The 13121-nt window shown below is 41.9% G+C and overlaps 1 protein-coding gene across 1 annotated transcript in view; it reads right to left on the bottom strand.

The window, feature by feature from the left end:
* The window catches only part of pard3ba (par-3 family cell polarity regulator beta a), a 156936-nt gene that overhangs the window by 84640 nt on the left and 59175 nt on the right, over window positions 1-13121 (bottom strand). The window contains exons 11-13 of the mRNA XM_062414870.1: window positions 6838-7023; window positions 2925-3095; window positions 1664-1750 (exon numbers count right to left, since the gene is read on the bottom strand). Coding sequence (XP_062270854.1) covers window positions 1664-1750; window positions 2925-3095; window positions 6838-7023 — 444 coding nt within the window. The remainder of the gene's footprint in view (window positions 1-1663; window positions 1751-2924; window positions 3096-6837; window positions 7024-13121) is intronic.

The following is a 13121-nucleotide window of genomic DNA, read 5'->3' on the forward strand; positions in this document are numbered from 1 at the left end:
TAGGTTGAAAAGCATAAAGCATGCGATATAAATGTTATTTCTAGGGGGAATTTTCAGTTGCTTCACTTTTATAAAACATTTCTGCCCCGAGAGAGTAGCGAGGGATACATAAAAGACAGAAAAGAAAAGAGACGCAGAGGCGAAAACAGAGGGAAGAGGTACCCAAATATTATTTAATAAGCAGGGAGAGGAGCAAAGAAAGAGGCACCAGCTGAAAATCCAAAAGAGAAACAGACATAGACAGGCATGCAGGAGGCTTCAAATTAGCTTTATTTAACAGAGGGACAAACAGGCAGGTGAGACAGGAAAGCAGAGTACATTGTGCCTTAAAAAAAGAAATTAAAAAGAAAAAGTTAATACAAATTAATTTTACACAAATAGACAAAACAGGAAAGAACAAATTCAAGCTTTAAAGTATTGAAAAAACCCAGTTGTTCGAAACAATGATCTAAAGAGGAAAAAATAAAAGAGCAACAGCTAATTTTAGTGAGTTAAACCAACGTTACAGAAAGCAGAGTTGCACACAGTGAAGAATTTTGTATTGCACTTGCTATTGAGTTTATGGGTAATATTTTACAAAGAGAATTAATTACCAGTGTGTGTAGGCAAAAGGAAAGCTTTCAGCCAGATTAATATGCTTCCACACCATCGATCACTACGGAGTTACTGTATTTACACATGAGGGATTAGGTATAAAAAGAGGCAAAAGTGACGTTTTCTTCATAATTTTAATCAAAATATGACATCATGAGCCATACAGAGATTAAAATGTATTTTAAAAAGTATTGATTCTTAGCTACTATTTACAGAAATTACCTTTTAATACAGTCTTTTGAATTATCCTTACTTTTTAAGGCCAAATATGCTATTTTGACATCCTAAAACGTCAATTGCACCTCTTTTGCAACGTAGACTGCTAATACACTCACACACACATGCGCACACAATGTCAGAGTCCACCAGAGAACCGGAGGTTGTGGTGTCTGGTGAGGGCCCGGTTGTGTGCGTAGTTATATGAGTGTGTGTCGGCGTATCCGTGTGTGTCTCTATTGGTGTGACTGCGGGTGGGTATCCTGCTCTGTGTTGGCGGGTCTGCGTACATCTGCCCTGCCATCGCTCTGATGTTCTCAGTGTACGAGTTACTCTGAGAGCTGTGAGGGCGAGTGTGCGTGGGCTTGCGGCTGTGTGTGTTGCCCTGAGCGTCGACGAACGTGTGACTGAGTGCGTTATCGAGCGGCATGGGACCTTGCGTGTCTGCGGGCGTTCGGCTGCGCGTGTGTCCATATTCGTATCTATTCCTGTTTAAGTTTCCCTGTGTTTGTGTGTTTAAGCAGCTCAGTGTCTGGCTGTGAGAGACGGGCCCAAACTCATACCTCATGCCCGGCCTGTACACATCACTTTGTGTGTATCCCCTGTCGTCATGACTGTACTCAATATCAGCGTCCCTTTGCGCCAAGCCGAATGTGTACCCGCTACATCTCCCCCATTGGTTAAAACCATAGGTGTATCTGGTGTGCGTGTCCCCTGGCCTCTGTGTGTAACGCTGCCTATGGCTGTGAGGCATCGGCTCGGATGCGCGCCTCCTCAGCATGGGCAGGAGGGAGGAGGAGCGCTGAGGTGGAGGAGGCTGCTCCTGCTGGTGGCAGGCGTCACCTGCTCGTACCTGATTGTTGGAGCCAGTTTGAGGGTTGGGTTGGTGGGCGGCTGTAACATTTGCAGAGTTGCTTGTGGCAGGGTTGGCACTACTCATCTGTAAAAACAAGATATAAAGTGTGTATAATTTCAAAGAGTAGAAAACTTACAGCATTGGATAAAAATTATTGATGGAGTTATTATTGAGCTTAACTGTTATTATTGTTGTATTTATTACAGCCACATGTCTCAGAGGGCTCCTGAAAAACTGAGCTCTTACCTGCTTCTCCTTTAAAGAGGAAAATTAATGTTTTAAACGGTTAAATCTCCCACTCAATTTATGTTTTTTCTAAGAAAATTGACACAGAATATAGATTTGCAAAAGCTATGAACTTAACACCCAAACAAATTACACAGCCTGACAGTCACTGTCACAAAGGGAGCTTTTATGCTGATGTTTTCATTAATTTTTATCTAACTGTGTTTACATTGTGGGAGGAAGAAACTGCATTAACAATCTTCACAACAATAGTGAGAGCTGGGAGCTCTTTGAAAACCGCTTATCACTCTAAAATTGGTTAAACTATGTTTGTAAAGAAATTATGAAGAGCTTCAACCTGATTTCAACCCACATATAGGACGACTGCCTCTATACAGTTGAATGTCTTTTATGTAAACCTAAAATGATTTTAACAGGGGAGAAAAAGGATCCTAAAGCAGAAGATATGTGTCATTGATTTCGCTGTCAGGACTGTGGGAGCTACTTATGAATAATCTTTGAATATATAAGGATGTGCAGAGGATTTCATAATGCATAAGCATTCCTAAATGTTTCATATAACTAAATTCATCTCACCAAACTCTGGGAGTCTAAAAAATTTGAACGTGTTGCCCCACATTCACCAAAACTTCAAAAGCAAAGAGCCGCAGTAAATAACAGGCAAAGCATAAAGACTTGAAAGTTTTTGTGTACATTAAGTGTAAAAAAAAAAAGCCACAGTGGTGAGTTCAATGCAAACAGATGCAGACTTCCTAATCTTTTCCAAGACGTTCCAAAATTAAGCCTGAGCACTTCTGTGACCTCAAACTGTCAGTCACTTCTGTTGATGTTGTCTTCCTAAACAGCAGTCTGGTTTCCACTGCAGATGGGTTGTAACCATCAAACAAAATGCAAAACATGTTGCAAAACACGCCAATAAAGCGTTCCCTGCCTGGAATAATCATCTCAAAATTCCAATGATATTCCAAAAAATGTTTGCAGTATGTTAAGAATTGAGTAATACAAATGATACCTGCTGTGCCTGTCTGGGGATTCGGAGCACTACGAGCTGGATGGTGCCTCTGGCGTTGCCCTCGGATGACATGGAGCGCCTCAGCGTCTCCATGGCTGCATGGTTGGAGCGTCCCACCAGCGATTCGCCGTTTACCGCTATCAACTGGTCATTTACACTCAAACGACCATCCTGTTGACAGAAGACGACTTTAAATGATTATTACTATTTCAGCAGACAGTCCACCTAAACTCAGTTTAACTGACCTTGATTAGTAAGTATCAAACTGATGCACCGTTTTCAAATAAAGGCCACATCGCTGTTTTGGCTTCATACTTCCTGTTCATTGTGTGGAAACCCAGCAGATTTTAATGTAGTCGTACAAGAAATGCGGCAATAACTGGTGCAAGGCATTTTAAAGATGTTCTCATTTGTTCGTGTCACTTATGCTAATGTCTCAAAAGTAATAAATTACATTAAATTGCTAGAGTGGAGAAAAAGAAAGAGTCCAGAGCACAAAACTTAAATTATATAAAAGACGACACACAAAATTGGCGACCAATAAAGTTTTAAGAGAAGAGAAATTAGGAGAGGTGTGAAATGTGTGTGTGTGTGTGTGTGTGTGTGTGTGTGTGTGTGTGTGTGTGTGTGTGTGTGTGTGTGTGTGTGTGTGTGTGTGTGTGTGAGACAAAGCGCGAGAGATAGATGACAGAGAGAGAGAGAAAATAGAGTAGAAAATGGAAAAGGGGGGAAGGCAAGAAAATTGTAGAGTTAGCAATCTACTGAGAGTGGGAGAGCCATGATAAATACATAGAGCAGCTAATGGAATAGCTTCCGTGGGCACTAAATCACTTCTAAGTGTTTTAAATAGCAGCCTCTTGTATAGAGGCAACACAGAATAGTGCCCTGGAGGGAGAGAAGGAGGGAGAGCGAGTGGACTAGTGAGACAGAGAGAGAGAGAAAAAGAGAGAGAGAGAGAGAGAGAGAGTGGATCAAATAAGGAAAGCACTGGAGAGGGCAGAATGAAAAAAAGAACAATAAAGATGAAGACACTTTGAGACACACACTTGTGTGCGGAGTCATGAATGGTCCATTGCCCTTTGACCCCATCTCATTAACAAGGCACCGTCTGGACTGACCTCGAATGGAGACTGGGATGGCACCACACACACGCACACGGACACACAAAGATTTTCCCAGACGTATCAGATCCAAGGATGTCATCAAAAATTGATGTTTATGCCAAAATCAGTGGGTCTCTGTGATATTCTCCATTAATTTCTTCATTCTCTATGTAAGCAGCAGCAGCACGCTGCATGTAAATTTAATTTGTTTTCTTTAGCGTGGTCTTTGAAGGGATCGTATGACAGGATCAGGGATAAAGTCAAAGATTTTTTTTTTTTAAATATAATTGAGGCCCCGGGCCCTGACAGCAGCCAAAAAACTCTTTAATGGAAATAGGTTAGATCTCTCCATGACTCTTCCGCATCTCCTCCCTTTTTTTCCTGCTGTGTGATTGTGTGTGTTCGTGTGTGTGTTCGTGTGTGTGTGTGTGAGTGTGCGCGTGTGTCAGACAGACTCTGGGGACGCCCAGGTTCCCTTCTTTGCATCGGCCTGGCACTGCAAAGTCTCATCAGGCCCCTTAGCTGCTTTTCATTAGCATGCATCAACATCGAGGAGAAGACACACACACACACACACATGCATACCCTGATGTATTGTGTTCCTGCTGAGTGTCTCCACTTTTCAATTTTCTTTTTCTCCTCTTATTCCACATCTTTCCATCTTTCTATTGTTCGATACCGCTTATTCATCCCTCTTATATTTCCTCTCTTTTCTCGCTCGTTCACCCCGCTGTCTTCTTTCAATGGGCGTCCTCCCTCCCTCGCTACTGTCTTCCTCCCTCTTATGTGGTATCTTGTCCCAGAAACCTGTTTCGCAGCCAGCCGCAGATCTTACTGGGCCATTCTGTCGGAGCTCTATCCACATTGGCAGCTGTTGTGGGGAAAAAAAGAAAACTACTTCTGAAGCCACTTTAGGGAGCCGCTGTCTGGCCGCCCTGATCCCAGACCAGCAGTTTATCTACAACGCCACACTCGTCTCTGTGCCTCCTCGCTGTGCAGTTGCAGATCTGGGAGCAGCGACAAGGGGCACGAGGAGTTCTGACATGTGAGAGCGGGGCCAGAAATTGAGGCCAAGTGGAGGAATCTCCAAAGTGCTGAAACGGGATGGGTTTTTTTTTCCTGATGCACTCACAACTTGAAGTGAGTGCTGACTGATATAGATAAGACGGCGGGGGCACTGATGTGGCGAGGCCACTTGAAGTCAACGGGAGTCAAAGGGCGAGCAGAGGGAGGGGCTGCGGTCTCGGAGAAAGACAGGAAATGAGACAAAGGGAGCAAAGGAAGAGGGCAAGGGAGGAAACAACAGAAGACATCAGAAAGAAGAGGTGTAGAGCTATCTCTGAGTAAAAGAGAGGAAGGACAATCAAAGAAAACAAAAACCAGAAACAGAGAAACCACACGAAAGAAAAAACACTTCTCGGTTCAAGAGGTGGTCGTAGATAAAACTATGATTCAACTGATCAGTTCAAGCTGTAAGAAACACACCACTGAATATAGAAAGCAGCGTGGCTCTCAAAGCGTTCCTTCTTATTTCTAATCTTTGATGTATTTTTAAAGCACTCTTTACTGCACCAAAAGGGTTCTGTGAGGGTAAAAGCTTAATGAAGCATTTTGGGACTACACAGAAAAACCTTTATATTAAAATGCAGGAATGACAGGTTTCATATATCATGTTCACATTTTCAAAGCATCTACCTGCAAGAGTTTACTTTTTGTTTTTATCCTTCTGCATCTCTGCATCACTTTACCTCACAAAAATAATGACCAAGTAAAGGAAAATTCTGTTTTATTACAATTCTGTCCTTACAACTTCATTTAAGTATTGGAACATATACCAAGGAATCATCTATACTGTATCATTATATCTCTATCACTATATGCCTTGTTAGAATTTACCTAATTATGTACACACTTCCTTGACTGCACCTGTGTCAATTATCCAGAGCTACTCTGATTGCCTGGCAGCTAACACCAGCCTGGTTTTATCTGTGAGCTGCCACTTGTTTTTTTTACACATGCTGAAGAAGACTGGGAGTTGAAACGCGTAGGCTCTGAGCCCATTTCTTAAAGGCTTTTTAATTTTTGCAAAGCAGTGTGCCTTGGTATTTTTTGGTTATGACTTATTGATCACAAAGCAGAGTACGCTCTCAGAGTCTCTCTCTCTCTTTTTGATCTCATGATATGTTCTTGGATCCAAAGAGCACCTGTGGTTTTGATACCTGCATTTGTGAAGCAGCACTTCTCAGCCGATCTGCTGGCATGTGCTTTCTTTATAAACCGAAAGCTAAGACAGATTATATAAACCACTTTATTTAGAGTTTAAACTGAAAGTGTGAGCACCTAAAATGTTAATGCAAAATTACACAGGAAAAATGTGCACACAACTAATTTAAATATGTGAGGTCAAAGTTGAAGCTAGACGTCAGTCTCTTGCCCTGTCTAGTACTTGTTTTAGTGATGTCGCCATGTTCCCACACCTCGAGAATTAACTAATGACTCATGATTAATGTTGTTGTTATTCTTACAACTATAAAAATAAGACCCAGGTTATGATTAACTTTGATGACTCTGTTTATAGATTGTCAGATCATATTAATGAATGTCAACCAATCGATGAATGGAACTTTAGAAAAATACACAAAAAGTACATTTAAATACCTAAATGACTAAAACACAGTAGCCTCATTTGCTGAAAGATTAGCTGTGATGTGATGATTTGAAGTAAACGGACTACATTCAAAATCACTGGATGGACCAGGACACAGAAGGCCTCCAAAAATGGCTTCTGAGGGCAGATGTAGCTTTTTTACCTTATAAGCAGCCCCTCCATGGATGATGGACTTGATGAAGATGCCCAGGTCCTCTCCCGTCTCTCTGGACTTGTTGCCCTTCAGGCTGACCCCCAGGCCGGCTGAGCCACTTTCATTGAGGGGGACCTCGTACATTAGCTGCTCCCTGCCGTCCTCCATCACCATGCCGCTGGCTTCCTCACCTTTCTAAAAAAACGGGGTCAAAAAAATAAGGGAGGAGACAGAATTTAAACGAATATTTAAGACATTTACCAGAGTTCAGATTTTTTCTTGACGTGATGTAAAAAGCTGCTATTCTAGACAGGACATAGACCTAATACCTGATTTACATAATAACCGCTGTGTATGATCGCAGACGATTGAGGTAGGAGCACCATATCTAATGCACTGACTGATATTGCATGCTCCTACACCACACTGATTATACCCAATACCAAAAGCTGAGGAAAAAAAGGGAGTGAGAAGGAAGAGAGAGAGACGGATTAAAGAGTCAGAGGGAAGAAGGCTGCGGGGAAGAAAAAAAAAAGAAAGATGGTAAGAGAGAGGGAGAAGGAGAAAAAGGAGCAGGTGTTGTGTACTGGAAAGAGAGATGAAGGTGTAGTGAGGAAAAAGAAGAAAGCTACTGTAGAGAGGTTATTCCATTTGGAGATGAAAGGCGCAGACGGAGTGTGAGCCATTTCTAAAGGAAACATAATAACCTTTTCATACCTCCTCCTGGAGCACAGTGGGGGAGGAAGGGGGGGGGGAGAAGAGGAGGAGGGAGAGGGGGAAGAGAGGATGGAGGCGCAGAGGAGCATTTAAAAGTAATAACCCATCCCTGAGGTATACCCGCTTCTCTCGTTCACAACCCTCCCCCCTTCTCACTCTTTACATTTCATCCTCTTCCCTCCTAATCTCTCCGTGTTACTGTACATCTCTCCCTCCTCCTCCTCCTTTCTCCTCCTTCTCCCCTGACTCCCGTCCCATCTCTACTTTCTACAGGTCTCTCGCTGCAACTTTCGCCCACCCCTTCCGCTCACCCACTTCTATTTAATGTGAAGAAAATGACCGTGGCGGCGGCATTGCTCCAAAAAAATTAGATTGCAGGGAAGTGGATGAGAAGGGAGGGAAGAGAGAAAGGCAACAAAAGAGAAAAAAAGAAAATGTCTGTTATTAGAGGATGGCGAAAATGGAGAGCAGGGAGGGGGTGTGGGGGCAGGTTCAGTCACCTGTGAAAAATAAGAGGGCCACTTCACCCCTGAGCCTTCTTTTCCTTTACAGAGGAGAGATGAGAGGTTAAGAGGATGTGTTTACATGCATGTCTTCACACATCTTTTTATTTTCTGCTTTAAGTGAGACTGAAAGTAGCTCAGAATTTTATCCGGGGATAGATGATGAAGAAATGCGATGGGGTTAAGACAGACAACCATCACTCTGTCTCTGTCAAAGTGAATTTTGGAGGGATGTGCATATACATTATAGCAGCCACACCAGTCGTCACAGCTTTAAAAGATCTGAGTGCTCCCGCCGGGATTGCTAGAGCCTTACATCAGGCACCTCGCCCGCCACTGAATCAGGAATCCATGTTCACATTTCCTCTCCCATTGTGGCACAAGGGCGAAGGATGTGGGAGTCAAATGTGTCCCAGAGTAGCATTTTGAAAAATTCTCCACCACCTCGCTATTACAGTGCAGGATCCAGCCCCTAAATCCTCTGTCAGCACCGCTCTGTGCTTCTTCTACCAGGTGCTTCATTAAAACAACAGCCGATTTAAGCCTTCAGGCCAGGAGAGGAGAAAAGAAAAGTGTGAGTCAGGGCTCTCAACACAGCAAAGTAAAGATATTCCTGAAGTACTTTAACACTGATCAGACACTTTGTATTTAGTCAGTTTAGGTCTTAAATAGGTGACAGCTGAGTGCCTGATAATTAGAGCCTGACAGATCCTGGAACCAGTGCCAGTACCTTACTAAAGACTTGCTACTTTTAGAAAACTGTATTCTGATCTTCCACAGCTATAGATGAGGTTTGGTCAAGTTTAGAGTCAAAAATATTTGGTTAAGGTTTGAAAAAATTAGTCATGTCATCAAATATCAAGATAAAGGTTAAAAAGACACTAACCATGATTGTTGGAAGGAAAGAGGAAACAAAAACTATTTTAAACATTATACTCAAGCATTTTAAATGCTGCTGGTAGCAGTTTTTCCAGATGTGAAAGCGAAGTAAATTGCAGGTTTGTTGTGTACTATTTGTGTTATTTCTGGAATTAAACAGCACCAGTCAAATGTTTGGGAACACGTTCTCATTCAAGGGAATAAAGAGTTGTGTGCACATATCCTTCTTGAAGATATCTTTATCTCAATGAGACTATTTGTTTAAATGGAGGATTAAATAAAATAAAAAATGAAAAACATTAAAAAACAGTGAATTTTGAATAGTGGACAAACATAAAACATCTACAATAAACCCAAATTCTGAAAAATTTAAGATAATGACACTTAAAAATGTTTCAACATATTGCTGTAATTTCCTTTTGTATTGCTGCAGACCAACAGACTTTACTGGCCTGTTTTTTTGTTTTTATATACACTATGTAACCAGGACGTGCTGGTGGTGCACATCATATGATAACAGCAAGCAAAATCTCTCCTTCAAAAGTCACGGAATCTATTTTCTACTTCAATTTAATAAGAGACTTTTCAGTCTGGGCTTATTTTTATCAAAAAGACATTTCAGAGAGCTGTTACTCAATACCAGAGGAATTACAAAGACAATCCTCTACTTCCTGCTTGAAAGACACTTGAGAAGACTTGAGTGGCAACCTGGGAGGTTCTAAATACCTCTGTGATCTTACTGAAGTAACACACGAGGTGAAGGTGGCCACATCAGACCACAGCGGGCTCAGCAACGATATCAAGTTATTTGAAAGTTATTAAAATGTGAAGTCACACAAATGTTTATTTATTGTAGCTCACTGCTGATTTAAATCTATTTACACGACTGACTGACTCTCAGTGGTGGTCCGAAAGCTGGCACACACACTCACACACTCCAATATCCCCTTTAATGCCCTTTCCTTGGGGGCAGATTGGGTCCCCAGGGTGTCAGAGACCCCTTGTCTCCACTCGGCGACCCCTCCCAAGCCCCCCGGTTAGCCCTCAGCGATGGCTCTTTAACAAGCTTTTAGCCAGGAGAGAGACCACCCTCTTCAACACCCAAATCAGGAGACAAAAATGAGCTTTTTCTTTCCCCTGGGTGGGTGGTTGAAGAGAGGGGGTTGATACACAGCGATTACACAGAGCCTTTTGTTGCCAAGGATTTCTAAATGGGGGGTTTCAAAGCGGTGGGATTAGTGGTGAGAGCGACATTCAATTAAGATGAGATCTCGCCACGCTCGACGGCGACGATGGAGCTGCCAATTAATCGCCTTAATGTCTGCCTCTTCTCCGTTTTACACCTTTACCTCACAATGAGGAGAGAGGAAAGTAAAATAACTGATTGAGGGATAATTTTGGTGTGTGCGGGGGGGGGAGGGAGGGAGGGAGGACACTGAAAAAGAAAGAAGTGAAAGAAGTTCTCGGGCTGGAAGACGGACGACAGGAAGAGAGGGACAGACTTGCAGTGTGGATGGACAAATAGAAAGAGGACAAAGAGGACACGCTGACAGAGGAGACAACACAGCAAAGTCACTTTTCTGCCTGACGACCCCTTTTCCTGTGAACTGAACTAGGATTGCTGGCAACTGAGGGTCAACCATGTGCAGAGTGACCCCTCCATCCTGTCCTTGGCAAACTCATAATTCTACTACAGACACACACTCCCCACTCACTTGAGCAAAAACATACATGTATCACGCTCCCGCCACATCACAAAGCATCTCTCTAATCTCCGCCCTGAAACAAAACAAGACCCCATAAAATAATGAGAGCCCTGAGTGGAAAAGCTGAAACGCTGACAGGAATGAAACTGTGATTAGAAGTTATTACTTTTTAATTACTTAGAGTGTGTGTGAGAGTACATGAGATAGGATAGAAAATCACTGTCCTTTTGTATCCTAATAATGAGGCTAATTCACAGGCTTTCTTGTTATTCTTTTGACTGAAAGGCACCACTATGCCTCCTGGCTCCGCCGAGTGCTTTCACAGAGCCACACGCTGCTCATGAAACATCAATACTCACTATTGAAACTAATCAATCAGCAGTTCGGCTAGTTCCTCTAAAAGTCGACTTTACTTCAACAAAAGGAGATTTAAAAACGAAAAAAAAAAAAAAGATTATATGAATGCTGGTGCAGAGAATATAAATCTTGTAGTTTGGCAGCTGTGTGGCGCAGTAAGTAGAGAAATGAGCCTTTTAACCAGATGACCTGGGCTCAAACCGCTGTGTCAGCAGTGTACGCCGACCATCTCCGGTCCAGCAGTTATTTAGCTGATCTGACCTCTGACCTCTCAGTCAAGTATTAGTATTACTTTACACATCATCAGCATGTTAACAATCATTATGCGGATGCTGCTGTACTAATGTTACCATGTAGCTTAAAGGAACTGCTGTTTCCAAGCATTGCATTAATATCATAATATGAACCAAACTTTCACTTTGTATTTTCAATTGAAAAAGTGGCTTATGACGTATTTATCTGCTCAGTGGTGTCAGGTCGTGTGCTGTCAGGATTAACTGCAATGGACATTCTCTGAACATGTAAGTGCATGACACAAAATTATGGTTATATAGCTGGCTGATTATAATGACAATGATTACCCTACTCTTACATGATGAGACACTTTGAAGAAGCACACAGCTCTTAATTAACAACTGCTGTAGCCTTTAATGGAGAAGAAAGCTCAAACCTGTTGAGCACTTCACGCTCACTAACTTTACATGCTCACAAGATACTGGGTTAGTGGGAGAAATGGTTGAAGACAGGAAAGTGGTCAGTGTAAAACCCTTGTTTACATGCAACTCGTCAGTAATGAGATTTCTCCCCTTCCCACTACCTTATTTTTAAGCCATGGTTGCTGTCATACTTTGGATGTAATAGTGCAGCCTGCAGGGTTTCTTTTTTTATTATTCTGTCAGAGTAACAGCACTTTGAGAGAACAGGCTCAGTAGTGGGAGCACAGTTTTTCCTTACAGTGCAATTGTGTCTGAATTTTACAAATAGTCTGCTGTTAAGCTGTTTAGCCAACTCAGAGTCAATTACAATTTTAGATTATTCAATTTGGACACAAGTTCACTGCTTTTAGTCATGATTTTCCCCTTTCATCCAAAAGTACGGCTGCAAAAGCTACACTTATCCTGTCTGAAGTCTTTGTCATGCACATACCCACATGTAAAAGTCCTGACCAAGAAATAAGGTTTATCCTGCCAAAATAAAGTTCTGTCAGCCACTTTTCTGGTAATCCCTGAACCCATTTCTGTTTTTTTCAGATTGCGGACTAAGCAGGTTAGTTAAGTGCATGTAAATAAACGTTTTGTAGGTGGTCCGTGGGTCCAAATACTCAGACAGGTGTCATGCAGGAGAGGCTTTTTCAGGATTAAACCACACAGCAAAGGGAGGGGGGTCTTTACTACTGCACCACCTGCAGGCATAGTCAGGGATAAAGAACATTTCAACAGGTAAACAAATGCTTCATTAACAGTCCTAAAAAAGGAACTATCTCTCTCATCTGGTTTAGTTGTTTTTATTAAATCAACCAATCATTATCTAAATGCTTTCAGATTAACCAAAATGTTCCAGCAGAAGACCCAAATAAGACTCTGATATATGTAATAAACTAATACTGCAGATAAATGATCCATAGCAGCAACAGTGAGGTTAGTCAAGGAAAACTTACATTGTAATTGAGCCAATTAATCCCAGCAGCTACTGAATGTAAAACTCTGATAATGAACTACTGATTTGCATCTTTTTTTTTTTTTTTTTTTAACAAATATGACCATAGTTCTGTAAATACATGAGGTATTACAGCCTATAAAACACTAATAAATATTCAGGGGCACTCACACTAAGCCAGACATGCAGACAGACATCTACACACAAACATTTTAGTACGACAGCAGAAGCAGACGGCTGTCTCCATCATCATTACGTTTTTGCAGGACCGAATCATTGTGAGCCGCTCCTTGCTAGTGCTTTACATAGATTTCCACTAAATTTACTACTTGAGAGCAGCTGAGAGAGTCGACCAATTAAAGAGAAGGGAAAAGAAAAAAGGGAGAAAAATGTTCTTTCTTGGTAAGTATTTTGGAGGATGTGGATTGCATAAAGTTGGGATGGTGTTTGTGTTTACTGTAGACTGGGAAGCAGT

The sequence above is a fragment of the Scomber scombrus genome, chromosome 24 (genome assembly GCF_963691925.1).
Source record: "Scomber scombrus chromosome 24, fScoSco1.1, whole genome shotgun sequence".
NCBI lineage: Eukaryota > Metazoa > Chordata > Actinopteri > Scombriformes > Scombridae > Scomber > Scomber scombrus.